Raw genomic sequence first — 22,561 nt, forward strand, 5'->3', positions numbered from 1 at the left:
GCAACACGATGTGGCATGGACTCGAGTAATTTATGAAGTAGTGCTGGAGGGAACTGACACCATGAAGCCTGCAGAGCCATCCATAAATCCGTAAGACTACAAGGGAGTGGAGATCTCTTCTGAACAGCTCGTTGCAAGGCATCCCAGATACGCTCAATAATGTTCATGTCTGGGGAATTTGGTGGCCAGAGGAAGTGTTTAAACTCAGAAGAGAGTTCTTGGAGACACTCTGTAGCAATTCTGGACGCATGGTGTGTCGCATTGTCCTGCTGGAATTGCCCAAGTCCGTCGGCATGCACAATGGACATGAATGGATGCAGGTGATCAGACAGGATGCTTACGTACGTGCCACCTATCAGAGTCGTATCCAGACGTATCAGGGTCCCATATCCCTCAACTGCACACACCGCACACTATCACAGAGCCTCTACCAGCTTGAACAGTCCCCTGCTGACATCCAGGATCCCTGGATTCATGAGGTTGTCTCCATACCAGTACACGTTCATCCGCTCGGTACAATTTGAAACGAGACTCGTCTGACCAGGCCACATGTTTCCAGTCATCAACAGCCCAATGTCGGTGTTGACGGGCCCAGACGAGGCGTAAAGCTTTGTGTTGTGCAGTCATCAAGGGTACACGAGTGGGCCTTCGGCTCTGAAAGCCCATATCGATGAATGGTTGGCACGCTTGTACCTGTTGATGACCCAGAATTTAAATGTGACTGCTGTCACGTTGAACGGTTCTCTTAAGTCGTCGTTGGTCCCGTTCTTGCTACCTCGGAGATTCTGTGTCCTATCGCTCGTGCGCCGATTACAACACCACGTTCAAACTCACCTAAATTTTGGTAACCTGCCATTGTAGCAACAATAACCGATCTAATAACTGCGCCAATCGCTTGTTGTCTTATATATGTGTTTGTCGACTGCATCGCCGTATTATGCCTGTTTACATATCTGTTTACATATGTAGTTTCTTCGGCGTTTCAGTGTATGTGTCGTAGCAGCTGACCGGCTGACTGGCACAGGCCCGTGAATTGTCCATATAAATATACACTAATCCTACAGTAGCCGCGCTACTTATCTCTCTGGTATTGAGGTCCCGGTTGAATTCACAAAAGTCCATTAAAATTAAGCGCATCTGAACACTTTACTCTCTCTGTACGTATTTTTGTTTGTTACTATGCAGAAAATTACACTCTTAACAATCTCTTAACGTTTCGTTTCTGTGAGACATAAGGTTGTGTTTCGAGCAGAAATTATAAATATTACTAGTACCACATATTTAAATGCTGTACAATATACTGACTTTCGTTGAAGCCTATCGTTGATTCCGCAGTAAAAGAGTTCTATGCTGTGTAAAATTCTGTACATTTTAGAAACTAGTTACGGAACGCAGGGATAATGCACGACCGCATGTTGCAGGTCCTGTACGGGTCTTTCTGGATACAGCAAATGTTCGACTGCTGCCCTGGCCAGCACATTCTCCAGATCACTCAGCAATTGAAAACGTCTGGTCAATGGTGGCCGAGCAACTGGCTCGTCCCAATACGCCAGTCACTACTCTTGATGAACTGTGGTATCGTGTTGAAGCTGCATGGTCAGCTGTACCTGTACACGCCATCCAAGCTCTGTTTGACTCAATGCCCAGGCGTATCAAGGCCGTTATTACGGGTAAAGGTGTTTGTTCTGGGTACTGATTTCTCAGGATCTATGCACCCAAATTGCGTGAAAATGTAATCACATGTCAGTTCTTGTATGATATATTTGTCCAATGAATACCCGTTTATCATCTGTATTTCTTCTTGGTGTAGCAATTTCAATGGCCAGTAGTGTAATTATGCGACTCGGGGAGCTTGTTTCACCTTTATGTTCTAGATACTGTAGCTGAAAAAAAAATCAAGTGAGTTTTGTGGTCACTGTGCCCCAGCTTCCCCTGTCTCTGTTACGTGCTCTAAACAAGGTGTGTTCATTCGGCTGCTGTGCAGTTAGGTTCATGCTTATAATTTTTTAAAATTGTGTTGATATTTAATCTTAGAATTTTGTTTTCATCTACACTGTTTTAACCTTAGTTGACTACCTAATACATCATTTTTCGAGCAGTTCTACAGGTTACCTCATTGATGTAACTTAGATGTTTCGACAGAGGTACTTTTCTGGGAGATAGAATGATATGGCACTTAATCTTACCACGCTCTGAGGAAAAACAAAATTAACTTTTTGGGTGCCTTTGACACCCAGAAATTCCATTATCGTGGTATCACAGACATGCAAATAAGATAATGTAATACTGAACACTGCACAACACGTGTGCGGAGGGCATTTACAACGGTACTTCGGCCTCTGTAATTTCTACTGAGTTACTGACTGACTTTCCCTACAGCTGCCTGAAGACATATATGTAAAACGAGGAAGAAAACTACAGACTCACGTGCGAAATTAACAGCCGCGCGATGAAATAAATATCAAGCTGTACAACGCTGCCAGATTTAGCACTTGGAGAGCTGCCAGGAGTATTCTCAGGGTGACTTAAAACTGTTTCAGAGCTCCGGTTATATGTGACTAAGGAGACGCGGCGGTGGCTCAGACCTGAGAGAAAACAAATCTCTGAGAGTACTGCCTAGACAACAATATTTTAGCTCTCTGTGGAAGGTTGCAGCTGCTTGGGGATTCAGAGAGGCTAAATTCTGCTATCGTTTGGTTTGAAAAATAGAGGACAGATATACTTTTTTGTGAGAATGTCGAACTATGGCTGTAGGTAAGACAATATGTACTGCTTTTATATAGATCTTGTTGTTTACGGTTCATGTTGTGAATTAAGGCTTTAATACTTCGTGCGGTACGTTTCTTTAAAAACTTATGTTTACTTTGCCTCTTCTGGTACTTTCTCCAGTTCCTTCCTTTTAACATCGTTATTTTAATTCATTACATTGATTTTATTTCATTGGTCTTATGCGTCAGTGACACAAATTCGCAGGAAATGTTACAACGTATCCAAAACCATACAAAAAGCGGCAATAAAACACGGAACTGTGGCAGTGTAGATAGAAAATAACTAAAAGAAATAGCGTCAAATTTAATCATGGAGGACAAAATGGCGTCATCCGGAATAATTCGGGAAAAACATAGAAAACTCAAATAGGGATTGCTGTAACGGTGAAAAAATCGTGACCTCTTTACATGAACATACTATTTGGTTGTCACATGAATTTTTCTCCTCTGTCCTGAAATTCGTCGTTCTGATTCATCTCGTTGGAGCAGTTTCCTTACCTTGTTCGTCACATGATAGGAAATCAGGAGGAATCATTGTGCAAAGAAGTGGGATACAGAAATACCATGGAATAAAGAAATACGCTTAAAGTTACCTGAGGCTACAGATACTTCTATAATGAATAGCCCAGTAGACAGTCCAGATGGAGATGTATGGATATCTCTAAAAACGGCAATCACAGAAACTGGTAAGAGAAACATGTGTAAGATGGAGGTAATAGCGAAGAAACCATCGTTATAGATAAAATACTTCAGCTGATCGATGAAAGAAAGAAGTACAAAAATGCCCAGGGAAATTCAGAAATATAAATCACTAGGGAATTAAATAAATAGGAAGAGCGGTGAAACGAAATGGTTGCATGGAGAACGTGAATAAACCGAAAAAGAAATGGTTGTGGGAAGGACTGACTCAGCATATAGGAAAGTCAAAACGACCATGGTGAAATTAAGGGTTTTAACATTAAGAGTTCAATGAGAATTCGACTGTTAAATGCAGAAAAGAGAGCAGATACGTGGCAAAAGTACATTGAAGGCCTCTATGAGGCGCAAGACTTGTCTGATCACGTGATAGAAGAATAAACAGGAGTCGACATAGAAGAGATAGGGCATACAGTATTAGAATTTAAGTGAGCTCTGGAGCACTTAAGGTCGGAAAAGGTAGAAGGGATAGGCAACATTACACCAGAATTTCTAAAGTTGCTGCGGGAATTGGCAAGGCTATTGACATTGGTCTGTATAATGTATGAATCTGGCGATATATAGCACACTATCAGAAAAACATCATCCACACAATTCCGAAGATAACAAGAGCCGACGAGTTATATTTATTTATTTATTTATTTACACGTCAAGTTCCGTAGGACCAAATTGAGGAGATCATGGAACGTGTCAGTACACAAAATTACAACATAAAAGTAATAACAGATAAAAATAAAATACTTATGAACCCGAAAAAAGTCACTCTATAAGTTTAAGTAAACGCAATCAACAATACAACAAGAATCATCTGAATTTTACAAGGAACTCCTCGACAGAAAAGGAGTGACCCATGAGGAAAATCTTTATTTTCGATTTGAAAGCGCGTGGATTACTGCCACGATTTCTGATTTCAAGTGGTAGCTTATTGAAAATGGATGCAGAAGTATCTTGCACACCTTTCTGTACAAGAGTTAAGGAAGTCCTATCCAAATGCAGGCTTGATTTCTGCCGAGTATTAACTGAGTGAAAGAACAAATCGCAGGGACCTAATGAAGGGTAGAGCCACGGGTCGTAACACATATGAAATGTAACGTCCACTGTTCAAAGTGCCGTCAATGCGAACAAAAGCTGACCGAGACGTGTAACCAATGGCGCCCCTTACCATCAGCCGGTTGATAAGCCAGTATGACGATGACGAATACTCGCTTCCAATGTGCGTTCACCGCGATGTCGCCAAACACGGATGCGACCATCATGATGCTGTAAACAGAACCTGGATTCATCCGAAAAAATGACGTTTTGCCATTCGTGCACCCAGGTTCGTCGTCGAGTACACCATCGCAGGCGCTCCTGTCTGTGATGCAGCGTCAAGGGTAACCGTAGCCATGGTCTCCGAGCTGATAGTCCCTGCTGCTGCAAACGTCGTCGAAATGTTCGTGCAGATGGTTGTTGTCTTGCAAACGTCCCCATCTGTTGACTCAGGGATCGAGACGTAGCTGCACGATCCGTTACAGCCATGCGGATGAGATGCCTGTCATCTCGACTGCTAGTGATACGAGGCCGTTGGGATCCAGCACGGCGTTCCGTATTACCCTCCTGAACCCACCGATTCCATATTCTGCTAACGGTCATTGGATCTCGACCAACGCGAGCAGCAATGTTGCGATATGATAAACCGCAATCACGATAGGCTACAGTCCGACCTTTATCAAAGTTGGAAACGTGATGGTACGCATTTCCCCTCCTTACAGAGGTATCACAACAACGTTTCACCAGGCAACGCCGGTCAACTGCTGCTTATGTATGAGAAATCGGTTGGAAACTTTCCTCATGTCAGCACGTTGTAGGTGACACCACCGGCGCCAACCTTGTGTGAATGCTCTGAAAAGCTAGTCATTTGCATATCACAGCACATTCTTCCTGTCGGTTAAATTTCGCGTCTGTAGCACGTCTTCTTCGTGGTGTAGCAATTTTAATGGCCAGTAGTGTACATTAGTTGTTCCTATAATTTTTTCTCTTTGCCCTCACATTAACAGTTTTGGTATAAATACCGAGAAAGTAAAGCTCTTTCTCTTGTGCCCACGTGCCCCATACCTAGTCAAAGTGAACAGTTGCTTGGGACACCATGATTACACATTTGGGAAGGTATTAAAAACTTCTTTTCTCATAATTAACACCGTTATTTCATCATTAGACATATATTTTCACATTTTACTGAACATTATAATAACTCAAAGAGACTGGGAAGGCCATAAAGTTATTATAATGGTTAGTAGCTCCAACAAGCTGGGGCTCTGGTTGTTTAATTGAATTTCCTTATTATGAGAGTAGTGAGGGGCGATGTGTTTTAATTTTTAAGAACCATTGAACAGTCAAGATCGCTAATTTTTTTAAAAAAATCAAGTCAGCTAGTTTCAATAGTCATAGCTGTCATCATCAGGTAATAAAACATGGTCATTTTACGCTGAACTTCATGCACAACATGTCAAGTGGATAAAATTCAGCACATTATAAACGTTTTTCACCGCCAAAACGTTTCAAAACACACAGCACATTGTCCAAAAGGCCTGTTTAGTACGTGTCCACCATATGTAAACAGATGTGCTATTGTGTACCATACTTGTATGATGTAACAAGCATCTGTAAGCAATATGTATATGCACATCGCCTTTTGGAAAAGGTGCTGAGTGTTTTTAAATATTTTAGCGATGACAAATGTTTATAATGTGCTGAGATTTATCGACTTGATATCTTGTACTTGAGGTTCAGAGTAAAATGAACATGTTTTATTACCAAAAAAAAAATGCGTAAGACCTGAAGATGACAGCTAACACCGTTGAAACTGGTTGTCTTGAATAAAAAAAAAAAAAATTGTGCGATCTTGGCTTTTGAATGGTTTTCGATACTTTACATACAGTGTCACTAAAATGGATGTCACTTTTCTCTGGATTTTTCGGCATTGTCAAATGGTTCTCACTTTTATGTGATTTCTTCAGTACGACTCTTTTGCGGCTTTTTTCTCATTGTCGGTAGAACTGATCGTGGCAACCAAGTACCGAAACGGAATCTGTTTTTGCGGCGACTTCAGTTTCACCACTATATAATCATCTTTTTTGGGATATTCAGTGAGTAGTGTCAATATATCGTGCTTTTAATCGCTACTAAAAGAATCTATGCCATCGTCTGTGTCATCCTACTCAATTCGCATTTCTGCAACAGAGTCATCGATTTCTAAAACAAGTTGTGTTTTGGCGCTGGCTGTCTGCTTCACAGGAATGACATCTTTTGCGATTCCCTTGGCTTTCTTTTGCTTTTTTTCTATGAATTACTGTTTTTCTGGGGTGTCTGTCAAGATTTGTGTTTTGCTTCTTTCCTTCTGGCAGATGAACTTTTCTTTGCTAGTGCCTTTGGAAATGTACTAATTTCTTGAGGTGTGAGAGAGGTGTATGGTGCTCTACTGGGGATGTCTCTTAAAGGGCCGGGTGTAGCAGTTTCTTGCCATTTCCTGGACAGATCGAAGGTTGATATAACACTTACATCAGTATCTTTATCGTTAATTGCATCGCAGTTCCCTTTACCATTTTATTCAGTTATTTCACGCAGCGTTACAGAAGAAGACAGGGAATCTTGTTCTGCAAAATACTGGAGTTAAGATGGCAGATGCCGGTGCACTGGAATCCTGATGCGGTATTGGATACTGTGAATGCCATGGAATATGATCTTTCGACAAGTGCTGCAAGATTTTGAAGTGTGACAGTATTTCTGGGGTTCATGGTCATTAAGTTGTGACATGACTGTAATAAAACCTCTTCAAGGACTATAAACAGTTCAGTCTAGACGTTGTATTTCGTGGCTACAATGTGGTGAGCGTATCAAAATTGTCACGTGATTCTGCTTTACTATATCAGTACAATCTACATTGAGATAGCTTCCATGATTGTCAAAACGGTTCTTGTAACGAACAAAATTTTCCTCTGTCATCCACCAGGACTTCTGAGCTAACCCTAGTGTTTGTAGTGGTGCACTATATATAGCATGTGTTCTTGACAACGAGCTCTAGGGAATATTATTGCAGATATAATAGAATTCCCCAATGCGTTTAAATAAGAATTCAGGGTAACAAGTTGGTCACGTTCAGCAGATGTGCAACGTCCTACCTGCTTTTGTCGTTTTGGAGCAACGACTTTTGCTGGTGACTGCGCGGTTTTTATCCCAGTCTCATCCAGACTGTGTAGGGATTCAGGGCCATGTGATTGACGCTTGAAGTTCTCCACAAATTTCCCAATGAACAGTCCTACACTGTGAGGGTTGAACCTTGTTGTTCTTGATAATGATGTAGGCTGTGGCTTCCTCAAACTCAGTGAATGCTATCTTTTCGATACTTCCTGGCACCACTCTGAACCAGTACTTTTATTTGGCTCCCAATTTTCTGACATTCTGATATTATTGCGAGCTGCTGTGACATATTCCAACTAAGCAAGCTGCATCATGATGATACCAAACAGCATGTTAGCAGATGCTTCAGCACATTCACGTAAAATTTTTTCTTGCTACAATGTAAAAACTTGTGTAGAATTATACTTTGGATAAAATCAAACATCTTCAAGGGCTGGTGTAACCTTTGCTGTGTTCACATATCTGGAAAAATAAATTTGTGAGTTGGTATGGCCTTTATACACCTTTCATGCTGTGGTTTCAAATTTGGCCACAGGTAAATTACGTTACTGTACGGTGCAAGTGTCTGTCTAGAAATTCCGTGTTCTTTAGATGCTGCACGCACAACATAAACAGTTTTTGGGGCAGTTTGTACAGCTTCTTTCATTCTGCCTTCAGTTGTCATATAAACATTAGAGTAAGACGTCGTGGTCTCCTGACCTTCATTGCTTACATATTTCGCCCTCACAACCATATTCCGCCCATCAAGACGCTTCATTCGAACCCAAACTCGATAAGATAAAGTCAATGTTGTATAAATTCATGTAAACGATATGCAAATAACTAATAAATCGCAAGTGTGCACCGTGGTTGAAATACTCGAGGCTGGCGTACACACATCCATTCCAGACACGACGGTCACAGGAGCTTTTCGTTCGAGAGAGGCAACTGCACGCCAGGAGGCCAGTCCCAACCCATCTACGTTGGCCGGTGACCGCCCGTAGAGCAGACAGCGTTTGCCCGAGTGAAAGGACAACCCCGTGTTTGGCTTAAAAGCAAATTCCACTAAATTGTGTGGGAGCGGTCAGCCTACGCATCCTTTACACATAGCACGCAGTTTCAGAGATTTTCACATGGAGACAGGAAACGCCAAACGCCGATGCAACAGGTTTCCAGATTGGTCACCTTAAACGAAACGTCATTCTCCCATTTTAGAAGAGCAATGCTGATTGGCAGACGATATTTCTGACGCCTTGAGCTGAAGGAGTAATGGAAGAGACCGAAACATATACCCCTTCACGTCTGCCGTGGAGAGGGACCGTTCCGTTGTCGCTCTTGGAGCGAGAACAAGTAATGAGAGCATGCGCGCTTGTACGTGTACTCAAAGAGCGAGGAACAAGTCTCTCCTCAGTACTCCACTGGGAGAGCACCTCTGTGGAGAGCGAATCGAAGTGCGACTCTATATTGAGTCCTTGCGATTAAGCGTTGTTCACTGTGTTGGCCACCACACTTATTGTGCGGTGTGAACGGACAGAGTTATAGTTAAACGCCTGCGAGCGAATTTTTGAGTGGCATCATGGTGGACTGGTTATCTTCCAGTGTACTACGCCAATAGTTAGACTAGGGGCGAATAGGAGTCCTTGACCTCTCAAGGCGTAGGGAGAGTTTGATTGGCGAAGGTCAATCCAGATAGAACGAGATTTATCTTAATTGTCAGCAGCGAGCGGCACAGACAGCAGTCATTGACTACGGTATTGTGCACTACAGCTTTTGCGAGCCCCATATTTCTTCCACAACAGTACACTTGACTGCATTTCACACGCGACAGCATCGACCGTACTTAGCAACATTCTAATGGATAATTATTCAAGTTGAGTAGGTGCGGCTCTCAGCCATTCTGCCAAGTCAAAAACAATCTTAAACTTTGTATAGAAATTTCATTAGCGAATCCTATCCTTGAGAGGTAATTTCATATTCCGAAAAGAACCAGGAAATAACGTGTTCAGTTCATAACTAAAAGTGCCATTGTGATTTCTCAAAATTTTTCCAAAATAAATAATAATGTTCGTTAGTTTCATGTTTTTCTTACACTAACTAGCATTACTCCAGTACCCAAGTATCCCACTACTTACGTAAGAAATTTTGTGAATTTTTGTGTCATTTCCTTACAGCGGACGACTCCAGACGATATTTGTTGCTGAAAGTTTTTCAGGCATTTCTCTTTAGAACGTTAGGAGCGTCTGTCTGACTTCTGTAGTAGTGTGGGGGTGGAAATTGCATCTTGCAGGAGCCACAGGGTAAAGGGTACATCTCAGATTAATCTGTTGCGCAGAATGACAGAATAGCAAACCCACACGCTCACATTAGTTTTCCTTTTCCTATTTAGAACTATATTTCTTGAAACATAAGAGAGAAAAGCGGATAAGAACACAGATCAATAATTGTAATGATAGCAGTGATGTGCGCCCCTCCATACAATATACTATACTTCCTACATATAATATTACAAGTAAGTGAATAATGAATTTTTGTGTTTCAATATCATTTCTAAAACTACTGCATTCATGCTAACCGCTTTTGACTTTCCTGGACGATAAGTTATTTCAGTAGAAATGTTTTCATTTCATGGAACAAATGACGTTCAAACTCACATGCAATTTGTTGGCGGAACTGTGGCGAGAGGCCATCTTAAAAAATCAGCTGGTGTTAGAACATGTGAGCATCTTCCCTTGATGAAGTCACCTTACCCTACATATGCAAACTAGGTTACATGCTTTTCTGATTGTATTTTTGGTGTCGTCATTAATTACTATGAGTGACTGCTCCATGATAATTAATCAAAAATTAACCCCTTTTGTGACGACGGCTTTTCAAATTGGATGTCTATAACGTTAACAGTTCTTTTGTTTAATACTAGCTGTTATCTGCATTTGCGCTTGCATTTCAGTAGTTTTGTTATGATGAGTGACAGAGTAACTAAGCTCCCCCCCCTCCTCCCACCCTCCCCCCTTTCGACTGCCACAGCAATGCACAACGACATGCTGTGTGCAGAGTCGGTGCCGAGTGGTACGCATTACACAACGTATTTATTATGCAACAAATTTAATGATTTTTTTAACATGGTTTATGTTCCCTGATGTACAAAAATAAGTTTCATTCCGCACTTCACCGTCCTAGGAGTCCATTTCTTTTCTTTTTTACTTTCTAAAATAGCTCCATAACAAATTTAATCATAAGCGGTTCAGTGGTTTAGTCGTATAAACGCAACAGATTTACTTCCGCATTTAATAATTTTAGTATGGAATTGTGGATGAAACCCATTGAGTACATGCATTGCGTCCATAAATTTGAATCGTGTAATGGAAGAGGATGTAGATGTAGATGAAATGGGAGATACGATACTGCGTGAAGAGTTTGACAGAGCACTGAAAGACCTGAGTCGAAACAAGGCCCCCGGAGTAGACAACATTCCATTGGAACTACTGACGGCCTTGGGAGAGCCAGTCCTGACAAAACTCTACCATCTGGTGAGCAAGATGTATGAAACAGGCGAAATACCCTCAGACTTCAAGAAGAATATAATAATTCCAATCCCAAAGAAAACAGGTGTTGACAGATGTGAGAATTACCGAACAATCAGTTTAATAAGCCACAGCTGCAAAATACTAACACGAATTCTTTACAGACGAATGGAAAAACTAGTAGAAGCCGACCTCGGGGAAGATCAGTTTGGATTCCGTAGAAATACTGGAACACGTGAGGCAATACTGACCTTACGACTTATCTTAGAAGAAAGATTAAGGAAAGGCAAACCTACATTTCTAGCATTTGTAGACTTAGAGAAAGCTTTTGACAATGTTGACTGGAATACTCTCTTTCAAATTCTAAAGGTGGCAGGGGTAAAATACAGGGAGCGAAAGGCTATTTACAATTTGTACAGAAACCAGATGGCAGTTATAAGAGTCGAGGGACATAAAAGGGAAGCAGTGGTTGGCAAGGGAGTAAGACAGGGTTGCAGCCTCTCCCCGATGTTATTCAATCTGTATATTGAGCAAGCAGTAAAGGAAGCAAAAGAAAAAATCGGAGTAGGTATTAAAATTCATGGAGAAGAAGTAAAAACTTTGAGGTTCGCCGATGACATTGTAATTCTGTCAGAGACAGCAAAGGACTTGGAAGAGCAGTTGAACGGAATGGACAGTGTCTTGAAGGGAGGATATAAGATGAACATCAACAAAAGCAAAACGAGGATAATGGAATGTAGTCGAATTAAGTCGGGTGATGTTGAGGGTATTAGATTAGGAAATGAGACACTTAAAGTAGTAAAGGAGTTTTGCTGTTTGGGGAGCAAAATAACTGATGATGGTCGAAGTAGAGAGGATATAAAATGTAGACTGGCAATGGCAAGGAAAGCGTTTCTGAAGAAGAGAAATTTGTTAACATCGAGTATAGATGTAAGTGTCAGGAAGTCATTTCTGAAAGTATTTGTATGGAGTGTAGCCATGTATGGAAGTGAAACATGGACGATAAATAGTTTGGACAAGAAGAGAATAGAAGCTTTCGAAATGTGGGGCTACAGAAGAATGCTGAAGATTAGATGGGTAGATCACATAACTAATGAGGAGGTACTGAATAGGATTGGGGAGAAGAGAAGTTTGTGGCACAACTTGACCAGAAGAAGGGATCGGTTGGTGGGACATGTTCTGAGGCATCAAGGGATCACCAATTTAGTGTTGGAGGGCAGCGTGGAGGGTAAAAATCGTAGGGGGAGACCAAGAGATGCATACACTAAGCAGATTCAGAAGGATGTAGGTTGCAGTAGGTACTGGGAGATGGAGAAGCTTGCACAGGATAGAGTAGCATGGAGAGCTGCATCAAACCAGTCTCAGGACTGAAGACCACAACAACAACATGTAGAACGTATCACCCAACAAAAGCATTTTAACAAACAGGATAAAGTTCAAAAGTAAAAGAGTACAGCTTTTTCAAAGAATAACTATTTTCAGCAATTCGCGTGATATTCTTCGAATTAGTGAATGTATTTTTCTACAGAATTTCTAGAGTAGCTTAGATTCTTTTTCAGTTTTCAGGCTTTCGCCATACGAATTTTAATCGAAATCGGTTCTGCGGTTTAATCCTAAAAAGTAACAGACAGAGTTACTTCTGCATTTATAATGATAGTATGAATATGGGTTATCACTTTTTATGGATTTATAAGTTTTTGTTAAGAATTCTCGAGGGGTTTCTTTCACCTACTACTAAGCATTATTAAGCATTCTCTGGAATTGTTTGCTCTGACATTTGTCATTGAGTGTGATTTATCTGTTTGCATGTTTTATGAGTTTGTCAAATGTTTCAGTTGTCATGTACAGACAGTTTAATGCACTGATAAAATTGGTAAAATTGCATCTTCTTACCAGGTCGTGTGCACGTCAAGACAGTCAGTGGCAGAACCTAGGTGTTCGTTGTAAATTTGGTGCACTAATGCTCGTTTTGTAAGTTCTTGTGATACCTGTGGAACACGTTACTCTAATTGTTACGTACTAGTGTTAAACCTGACGGCAAGAAACGAGTGTAAATTTTGTCAGAGTCCAGGGGAGCCTCTGTCCCTACTTGCAGCATTACAGCGGAAACTATTCGCGATGACTGCACAATACAACTCGCTCTTGCAAACGTGCAGTCCTTACCGGCCCTCTTCACTGAGTCCAGATGCACATTTAAGTACCGCAGCTTTTGTGTCGTGCTACTGTCGGAAGAGGAGGATATTAGTGTTCAACGTCCCGTCGACATCGAGGTCATTAGAGACGGACTACTACTGTCGGAGACGTGGCTTAAGCGGAGTATCCCTTCCAATTCTGTAAGCCTCGATGACTACATGATTCATGACAGGTATAACAGAAGAAGCGGCGGCTTGGCTGCATGTATACAATTATACTTACTCCCCAATGTGGTGGTAACGTCCAAAGATGAGGACAAACAACCCGAATATATATTCACTGAAATTAAATATCTCAACCGAAGGTATCTTATCTGTGTAACATACAATCCCCCAATGACGGAGAGCCCTGTAGCCACTAATCAGCTCTCCCAGCTCTTGAATCTATGTATGAGCATGCAACTGTAACTGGAGAAGTGCCCATAAATTTTATAAGCAACAGCCCTGCATTTTCAACATGCAAGACTATACTTTTATGCTCGAATCTCACACTGTTTCCACTTGGTCCAACTTATCATACTGTAGACACATGTTCGCAGCCAAGTCTCCAAACAGAATAATTCGCACTGACTGAATTTCTGGATCTGTCTTATCTGGTCGTGAGGTAATACTCAAGAATTATTCGTTACAATGTCCAAAGAACAAACCTCAAGTGGCCACTTTTAGAGATTTTAAGCGCTTGATTAAATTTGAACGTACAGCTGACGCCTATGATGTCTCTTGGTAGGGAATGACAGAAAATAATTTTGACTAATTCATGGAGTACCTAATTTCACTGGAGAGTGGATAATTTGTACAATAAAAACGTTCCGATAAAAAATGTAGGAGTCAGGAGAAAACCAGTACCATGGCTTACCGATCAACCCGACCACCTTATGAGTGTCTAAGACGCAGCACACATGAAATACACTCCTGGAAATGGAAAAAAGAACACATTGACACCTGTGTGTCAGACCCACCATACTTGCTCCGGACACTGCGAGAGGGCTGTACAAGCAATGATCACACGCACGGCACAGCGGACACACCAGGAACCGCGGTGTTGGCCGTCGAATGGCGCTAGCTGCGCAGCATTTGTGCACCGCCGCCGTCAGTGTCAGCCAGTTTGCCGTGGCATACGGAGCTCCATCGCAGTCTTTAACACTGGTAGCATGCCGCGACAGCGTGGACGTGAACCGTATGTGCAGTTGACGGACTTTGAGCGAGGGCGTATAGTGGGCATGCGGGAGGCCGGGTGGACGTACCGCCGAATTGCTCAACACGTGGGGCGTGAGGTCTCCACAGTACATCGATGTTGTCGCCAGTGGTCGGCGGAAGGTGCACGTGCCCGTCGACCTGGGACCGGACCGCAGCGACGCACGGATGCACGCCAAGACCGTAGGATCCTACGCAGTGCCGTAGGGGACCGCACCGCCACTTCCCAGCAAATTAGGGACACTGTTGCTCCTGGGGTATCGGCGAGGACCATTCGCAACCGTCTCCATGAAGCTGGGCTACGGTCCCGCACACCGTTAGGCCGTCTTCCGCTCACGCCCCAACATCGTGCAGCCCGCCTCCAGTGGTGTCGCGACAGGCGTGAATGGAGGGACGAATGGAGACGTGTCGTCTTCAGCGATGAGAGTCGCTTCTGCCTTGGTGCCAATGATGATCGTATGCGTGTTTGGCGCCGTGCAGGTGAGCGCCACAATCAGGACTGCATATGACCAAGGCACACAGGGCCAACACCCGGCATCATGGTGTGGGGAGCGATCTCCTACACTGGCCGTACACCACTGGTGATCGTCGAGGGGACAGTGAATAGTGCACGGTACATCCAAACCGTCATTGAACCCATCGTTCTACCATTTCTAGACCGGCAAGGGAACTTGCTGTTCCAACAGGACAATGCACGTCCGCATGTATCCCGTGCCACCCAACGTGCTCTAGAAGGTGTAAGTCAACTACCCTGGCCAGCAAGATCTCCGGATCTGTCCCCCATTGAGCATTTTTGGGACTGGATGAAGCGTCGTCTCACGCGGTCTGCACGTCCAGCACGAACGCTGGTCCAACTGAGGCGCCAGGTGGAAATGGCATGGCAAGCCGTTCCACAGGACTACATCCAGCATCTCTACGATCGTCTCCATGGGAGAATAGCAGCCTGCATTGCTGCGAAAGGTGAATATACACTGTACTAGTGCCGACATTGTGCATGCTCTGTTGCCTGTGTCTATGTGCCTGTGGTTCTGTCAGTGTGATCATGTGATGTATCTGACCCCAGGAATGTGTCAATAAAGTTTCCCCTTCCTGGGACAATGAATTCACGGTGTTCTTATTTCAATTTCCAGGAGTGTATAAAGGGAACCCGACCTCCGAGAATCGTGCCTCCTACAAGAGACTACACAACCGAGTTAGTCGATGAGAGGTGTAAAACACAGATACGCCCACTCTTTACTGAGAACTTTCACAGGCTCTCCGTTTTGTGGAAAAATGTACGAGGGCCAGGAACAGGCAAACCTCAATCTGCAGCTGAGCCTCTCCTTTCTGTTGAAGACCTGAATGTGTATTTCGCCACGCCTACTTCGCTACTTGACCATCGCTCAAGGACGCAAACCATCGAACTTCCTGAAGTATCTAGGGCTGATACAAACGAAACATTTTTTTTAGAGCCGGTAATCCTTAACACAGACAGGACGTCAACTGAGTGAATTCCTTCTGCAGCAGTATAATGTGATAGTATTACAATACAAATGATCAATTTCCTCGTTGATCCATTACTGCCCATAATAATGGACATTTTTAACAATTCTCTGATTTCCAGCATCTTCCCAATAGCCTGGGTAATGGAATTCATAAAACCTCTATACAAAAAGAATAAGCTATGGACAAAAATGGCGACTCTTACGTGTTTTTTTGGATCCAGTAATGCCTTCGACACTGTCGAACTCGATACTTTGAAAGGTGACAGCCCCTTCTGTCCCGTCTACTTTCGTTGGAAGGCTCGTGAGGTACTTTCCCATCTTTTTCGTAATTCAGCCTGCAAATAGTTAACTGATAGTTAAGTAATAAAATAAATCAAACAATAATTAGCATGTGGTCACATCATTTCTGTCGTTGAATACAAGGAATGATTCGGCGAATGAGCTCACGGTAGCTGCATGTCAGGGGAATTTCATCGGTGAGGGTATGGATTTCTTTTCTCCATACTACGTTTCGTTTGCTGCAAGCAACTACTGCATTCGTCCGAATCAGGGTGGCCAGGGGTCGCATGACGTAGAGAGCTGGGGACCTTCCCGCAAGGAAGCGAGGGCAAAACAAGAAACTGATGAAATGTCTCACAGTCTGAGTCCGTCTCTTAAGTTGCCCCTTTTTGTGTTACTAGAAGCTACGTATTTTTGCTGTACGGCAGAGTGCCCGCACTGCTTGGTTTTCATTTGTTTTCTGACAACTCCACCAAGTGGACGAGTGTGTGATCCCGGCTCAACGTCAATGTTGTGTTATGTAATTAATAACGTTCTGTTTCGGTGAATGGTAAACTGTGATACAGTTTTGAATATGTCTTTAAGAGAGGAAATGAATTTCCGAATAAAAAATACAGGGTGCCATTTAAAAAAGTCATACCACTGTTCATATCTTTGTACAAAAAAAAAAAAAATGCTACAACGAAGGCAATCATGCTGATTGATATCCCCCGACGGCTGAAGAACATTTGCTTGAAACATTTTGTAATTTACAAAATTGTTGAGGCTTTCGTGGCCACTTGTTGACAAACTGCCTATTGGCTTCTGTCTCGGGTTCTTCGGCCGACGTTCATGTAATGATTTTTCTGACGTTTCGCCAGCACGAGTAGCTGGCATTGTCAAAGCTTCACCCTCCATTGCCGGTGGTGAACTGGAGCCCAGCTTCTGGGCAAACAGTTATTTAGGATGGTCAAGATAAATGGGACGTCCTGTATATAAGCTATATGTAAACTGAATGAGTTATAGACGCCATCAAAGGTAAATTAACGAGTTGTTTTGTGGCAAGGATAATGTTTTGATACATAGTTAAATATCTGTATGAAACAAGGTAAGAAATAAGCTCTTCAATTTACTAGTCCATGTATCTTCACCCTTTTGTTTTCGGAAAGTGGTAGTGTACGGACGTATGTTTGGAGCCGTCGTACCGGCATTGTTAAAATTTTGTATTTTAACCGTTCATTAAAAGTATTACAAAAAGTTATTAAAAAGCAATATTTATTCGCGCGGCTACAAGGTCAACTCCTACCTGTTCTTCACTTCATTAGCCGTTGAAATCCTGCATCAAGAGGTCCAGTGCAGACAAGAAGAACCCCCGCGGCATCCGGAGGAGCGTTCCTGCATCGACATTGTCACAGTCAAGAATTAATGTGAAGATCGACAATTCCAATGGTTGCGGCGATTATATGGTACCGCACACTACTGGGAGCAGCAGTGCGTAATGCAAATTATGTTTATTGACCTTAAATGTAACGATATTAAAGGTCTGTTGATAGTAGTATCAGTTAAAGTTAACCCAAGATTGTGCACAGGTTCATAAATTACCTTCAACATTTTTTCGAAGTATTCTTTCCAATAAATTTTTCCAATTATTCAAGCAATTATTAATCCATTTTCACATACTTATTTAGTGATCATAACTTAACGTCCTTCCCCTGGTCACATATTTTTAAAAGGTTATCACATAATTTCTTTAGCAATTGAATTCATGTGAAATTAGTCACCTCGTTATGATATGTACGAGGACCAGAGTAAATCAGCGTTCAATAACCCTTGAGTCACATTATCAATCTGTATCCTCTTGAGGATGGTGTATATCAAAATTCTTCCGTTTTGATGTTGACAAACATAAATCAGTCAGCCCTAAACAGAACCCTCACAGCGTAACGTCCAATAGTACTTGCTAAACTGAAAAGTCAAAACTTTTCTTCAAGTGGTGTAGAATGGCTCCCCTCATACCTTACATGCCACCAACATTGTGTAATGCTCGAAACAACGGGTCACAAATGTAGAATATAGTATCACGAGTCCCCCAAGGATCATTTCTCGGTCCGTTACATTTCTCATTATTTGTTAACGATGTGTCGGCTATTATCTACCATTGCGAATGTCATTTATGTGCTGATGACCTTCAGTTATACCTAAGAGTAAGCCCGAGAAATCTGCACACAGCCATCCAGAACGTAAATGCTGACTTACTTGCTTTATCAGAATGAGCAAAGAACTTGATGCTTCTAAAGTTACACGTGACTACTAGATAACTTACGTTAGAATACTGACACAACTCAGAAACCCGATCACGTTCTAGTGAACGATATCGATCGGGACAAAATAAGTATGTATCAGTACAGCCGTGGTATTTCTCACTAATCATAATATTAGCATAAATCAGCTGTGGAGCTCAGCGTGATCAAAATTACCTGGAAGTTCCTATTTTTGTCACACCTACCTTTCCCACTGGTACGGTACTGAATTCTTGAAACACAGTCAAGATCTTCATGAAGACCTACCAAGACCACATCAGTTGCCATATAACAACCTGTACGTCTTCTGTTAATTGTTTGAAATGAAAAAGACGTTATTATGTCAATTCGGAATCAGCACTGTACTTCGTCGGTACCGGAATTGGAAAGTGATTCCGCTGTGTCTCATAAAATTATACGAAAGTTACGACGTCGTTGTCTCATGATAACTACTTCTTGTATGAATAATATTTCTTAGCTACAAAAAATGTATAATTTCAGTGTATTATCTTGCCTCTATGCTGGATTTAACTACACAAATACTGTATTGGCTCAAGAAGAGTGTGTATATTAGTGTAAAAAGCACGACTTTAAAGCCAAATCAAACAGTTTTAGTTTTATTACTGTGTGTGTTTTAACCTCTCTGTCTTCACTCTTTTGTTTCTAACTTGTAACTATATGTTCATTCGTTGTAACTCCATCGAAATCGAGCTTCAAACACTTCCACGAGCAAATATGTTCTCGCGATTTCATACTAGACCTATAGCTTAGACTGTTTATTTATGTAGGCTGCTCGATAGTGATGAAAGCATACTTAAATGTACGCTTCAAAAATCGTCGTAATAATCATCAAAGGGTATACTAATATTCGTAATGAAAGGAAAGGAAAAGGTAAATTATGTTCACTGGGAAACTGCCCGTATGGCAGTGACCACAAGGTTACCACGGTAGTGTACTAGGTACATGAAATCACTGAAAGACGCATGATTATTGCACACGCAATAAACAAGAGGCACTCCACGACATATCTTTAAATAATATTATTTACATTTGTTATTTTTTACATGTTTACAACAGTGGTTGGAATTAGGAAAGTTGCGTAATTACGAGATCGGGTGGGAGACCAACTTGCGAGAACAAGCGCAGTACCTTACATTTACATTAACTGTGCAGTCCAAAGCAGGCCTGAGTGAGTGACGGAGGCTACGGAAACAAAGGAATAAAAGTAAAAAGGAAGCCGTGCATATGACGGTAATGGCACAGCCGAACGGCCTTCCTTCCCAATCAGAAATGCAGTCGAAGTTCTTCAATTGACTCCGAAGGGCACTTCCTGTCTGCGGAGACGGATGCTACCACTGGCGGCCCGTGCGCTGGAAGGTCCTGGAGTTGTTGGCGGTGAAGATGAAGGGCGCGTCCTCGGTGGGGCAGCGGAAGTCCTCGAAGACGTGCCGCAGGCCGCGCTCCGACTTGTTGCCCACGGGCTCCAGCATGTTGTTCCACAGCATGTTGGCACCTGCGACACAACAGCACAGCGCCGGGTCAGTCCTGGCCGAATGGGGGTCACACTGCGCATGCGCCGCACGTCCGGGACGACAGCGGCGACAGCCGGGCGTGCTCTTCCTGTTGTCGGCCGGTTCAGGAGGCGCGCGCCGCATCGTTCATTGCTCACACGTGACCATAGGCCACGCAGTTATCCTGCACCCTTGGCAGAACTTTCAAAGTCCCATCGCCCCGCCCCTCCCTCCCTCCCACAGAAAAAGTACCTTTCTCCACTTCCTTCTACACAGTCAGAGGAAATTTTCTAATTTGTACGATAGGCTTCATAAAAATACAGAGTTATTGAAAAATATTACGAGGGTAATCCCAAACCTTCGGAGAGCCAGTCCTGACAAAACTCTATCATCTGGTGACCAAGATGTATGAGACAGGCGAAATTCCCTCAGACTTCAAGAAGAATATAATAATTCCAATCCCCAAAAAAGCAGGTGTTGGCAGATGAGAAAATTACCGAACTATCAGTTTAATAAGTCACAGCTGCAAAATACTAACGTGAATTCTTTACAGACGAATGGAAAAACTGGTAGAAGACGACCTCGGGGAAGATCAGTTTGGATTCCGTAGAAATGTTGGAACACGTGAGGCAATACTGAACGTCAACAAAAGCAAAACGAGGATAATGGAATGTAGTCGAATTAAGTCAGGTGACGCTGAGGGAATTAGATTAGGAAATGGGACACTTAAAGTAGTTTTGCTATATGTGGAGCAAAATAACTGACGATGGTCGAAGTAGAGAGGATATAAAATGTAGGCTGGCAATGGCAAGGGAAGCGTTTCAGAAAAAGAGAAATTTGTTAACATCGAGTATAGATTTAAGTGTCAGGAAGTCGTTTCTGAAAGTATTTGTGTGGAGTGTAGCCATGTATGGAAGTGAAACATGGACGATAAATAGTTTAGACAGGAGGAGAATAGAAGCTTTCGAAATGTGGTGCTACAGAAGAATGCTGAAGATTAGATGGGTAGATCACATAAATAATGAGGTATTGAATAGAATTGGGGAGAAGAGGAGCTTGTGGCACAACTTGACTAGAAGAAGGGATCGGTTGGTAGGACATGTTCTGAGACATCGAGGGATCACCAATTGAAGGGCAGCGTGGAGGGTAAAAATCGTAGAGGGAGACCAAGAGACGAATACACTAAGCAGATCAGAAGGATGTAGGTTGCAGTAGGTACTGGGAGATGAAGAAGCTTGCACAGGATAGAGTAGCATGGAGAGCTGCATCAAACCAGTCTCAGTACTGACTACAACAACATCCCAAAAGTAAGGTCTCCTATTGTTTTGTAAGTACATAAACCTGTTTATTTCTACAGTGGTTTACATCAGTTTACAACTTGAACGTTTAGCTATTTTTCGATATTATCACTATTTCTGTCGATGCGTTTTTGTAGACGCTGCGGCAGCTTTTGTATGCCCATGTCATACCAGCTCGCCGCCATGCTGTTCAGAAAGTTATGATCCTCTTCTTTCACCTCGTCGCCGGAGCTGAATCGCTTACCAGCCAATTGTTCTTTTAACCTATGGAACTGTGCGGCTGATCCCGGAGGAGGTTCGAGTCCTCCCTCTGGCATGGGTGTGTGTGTGTTTGTCCTTAGGATAAATTAGCTTAAGTAGCGTGTAAGCTTAGGGACCGATGACCTTAGCAGTTAAGTCCCATAAGATTTCACACACACTTGAACATTTTTAACCTAGGGAACAGGTGATACTCACTGGGCGCTTAGTCAGGGCTATAGGGTGGTCGGTTATTATGGCTCAAATGGCTCTGAGCACTATGGGACTTAACTTCTGAGGTCATCAGTCCCCTAGAACTTAGAACTACTTAAACCTAACTAACCTAAGGACATCACACACATCCATGCCCGAGGCAGGATTCGGACCTGCGACCGTAGCGGTCGCGCGGTGCCAGACTGTAGCGCCTAGAACCTCTCGGCCACTCCGGTTGGCTCGGTAATTATGTTCCACTGAAACTGTTGCGGGAGAGCAACGCTTTTGCCGAGCGACGTGTGGGCGAGCGTTGTCATTGAGAATGTGTACGCCCTTGCTCAACATTCCTCTTCTCATGTTCTGAATTGCCCATTTGAGTTTTCTCAGACTCTCACCGTACCTGTCAACGTTAATTGTGGACCCAGCGATTCAGCTCCGACGACGAGGTGAAGGAAGAGGTTCATAACTTTCTGAACAGAATGGCGGTGAGCTGGTATGACATGGGCATACAGAAACTGCCGAAGCGTCTACAAAAATGCTTCGACAGAAATGGTGATAATGTCGAAAAATAGCTAAACGTTCAAGTTGTAAACTGATGTAAACCATTGTAGAAATAAGCAGGACTATTTACTTATAAAACAATAGGAGACCTTACTTTTGGGATTACCCTCCTAGTAAACCTACATAGATGGAAAATATTTGAGACATAAAATTATATGTATTATTGGAGTAAA

At 42.6% G+C, this 22,561-nt stretch overlaps 1 protein-coding gene across 1 annotated transcript in view; it reads right to left on the reverse strand.

Moving 5' to 3' along the window:
- Positions 1 to 19,593: 19,593 nt before the first annotated feature.
- The window catches only part of LOC126235196 (phospholipase B1, membrane-associated-like), a 270,467-nt gene continuing 267,499 nt past the window's right edge, over positions 19,594 to 22,561 (reverse strand). Inside the window, exon 8 of the mRNA XM_049943928.1 lies at positions 19,594 to 20,081. Within this exon, the coding sequence (XP_049799885.1) occupies positions 19,918 to 20,081 (164 nt within the window). The 3' untranslated portion in view covers positions 19,594 to 19,917. The remainder of the gene's footprint in view (positions 20,082 to 22,561) is intronic.

Source organism: Schistocerca nitens, chromosome 1, assembly GCF_023898315.1.
Source record: "Schistocerca nitens isolate TAMUIC-IGC-003100 chromosome 1, iqSchNite1.1, whole genome shotgun sequence".
NCBI lineage: Eukaryota > Metazoa > Arthropoda > Insecta > Orthoptera > Acrididae > Schistocerca > Schistocerca nitens.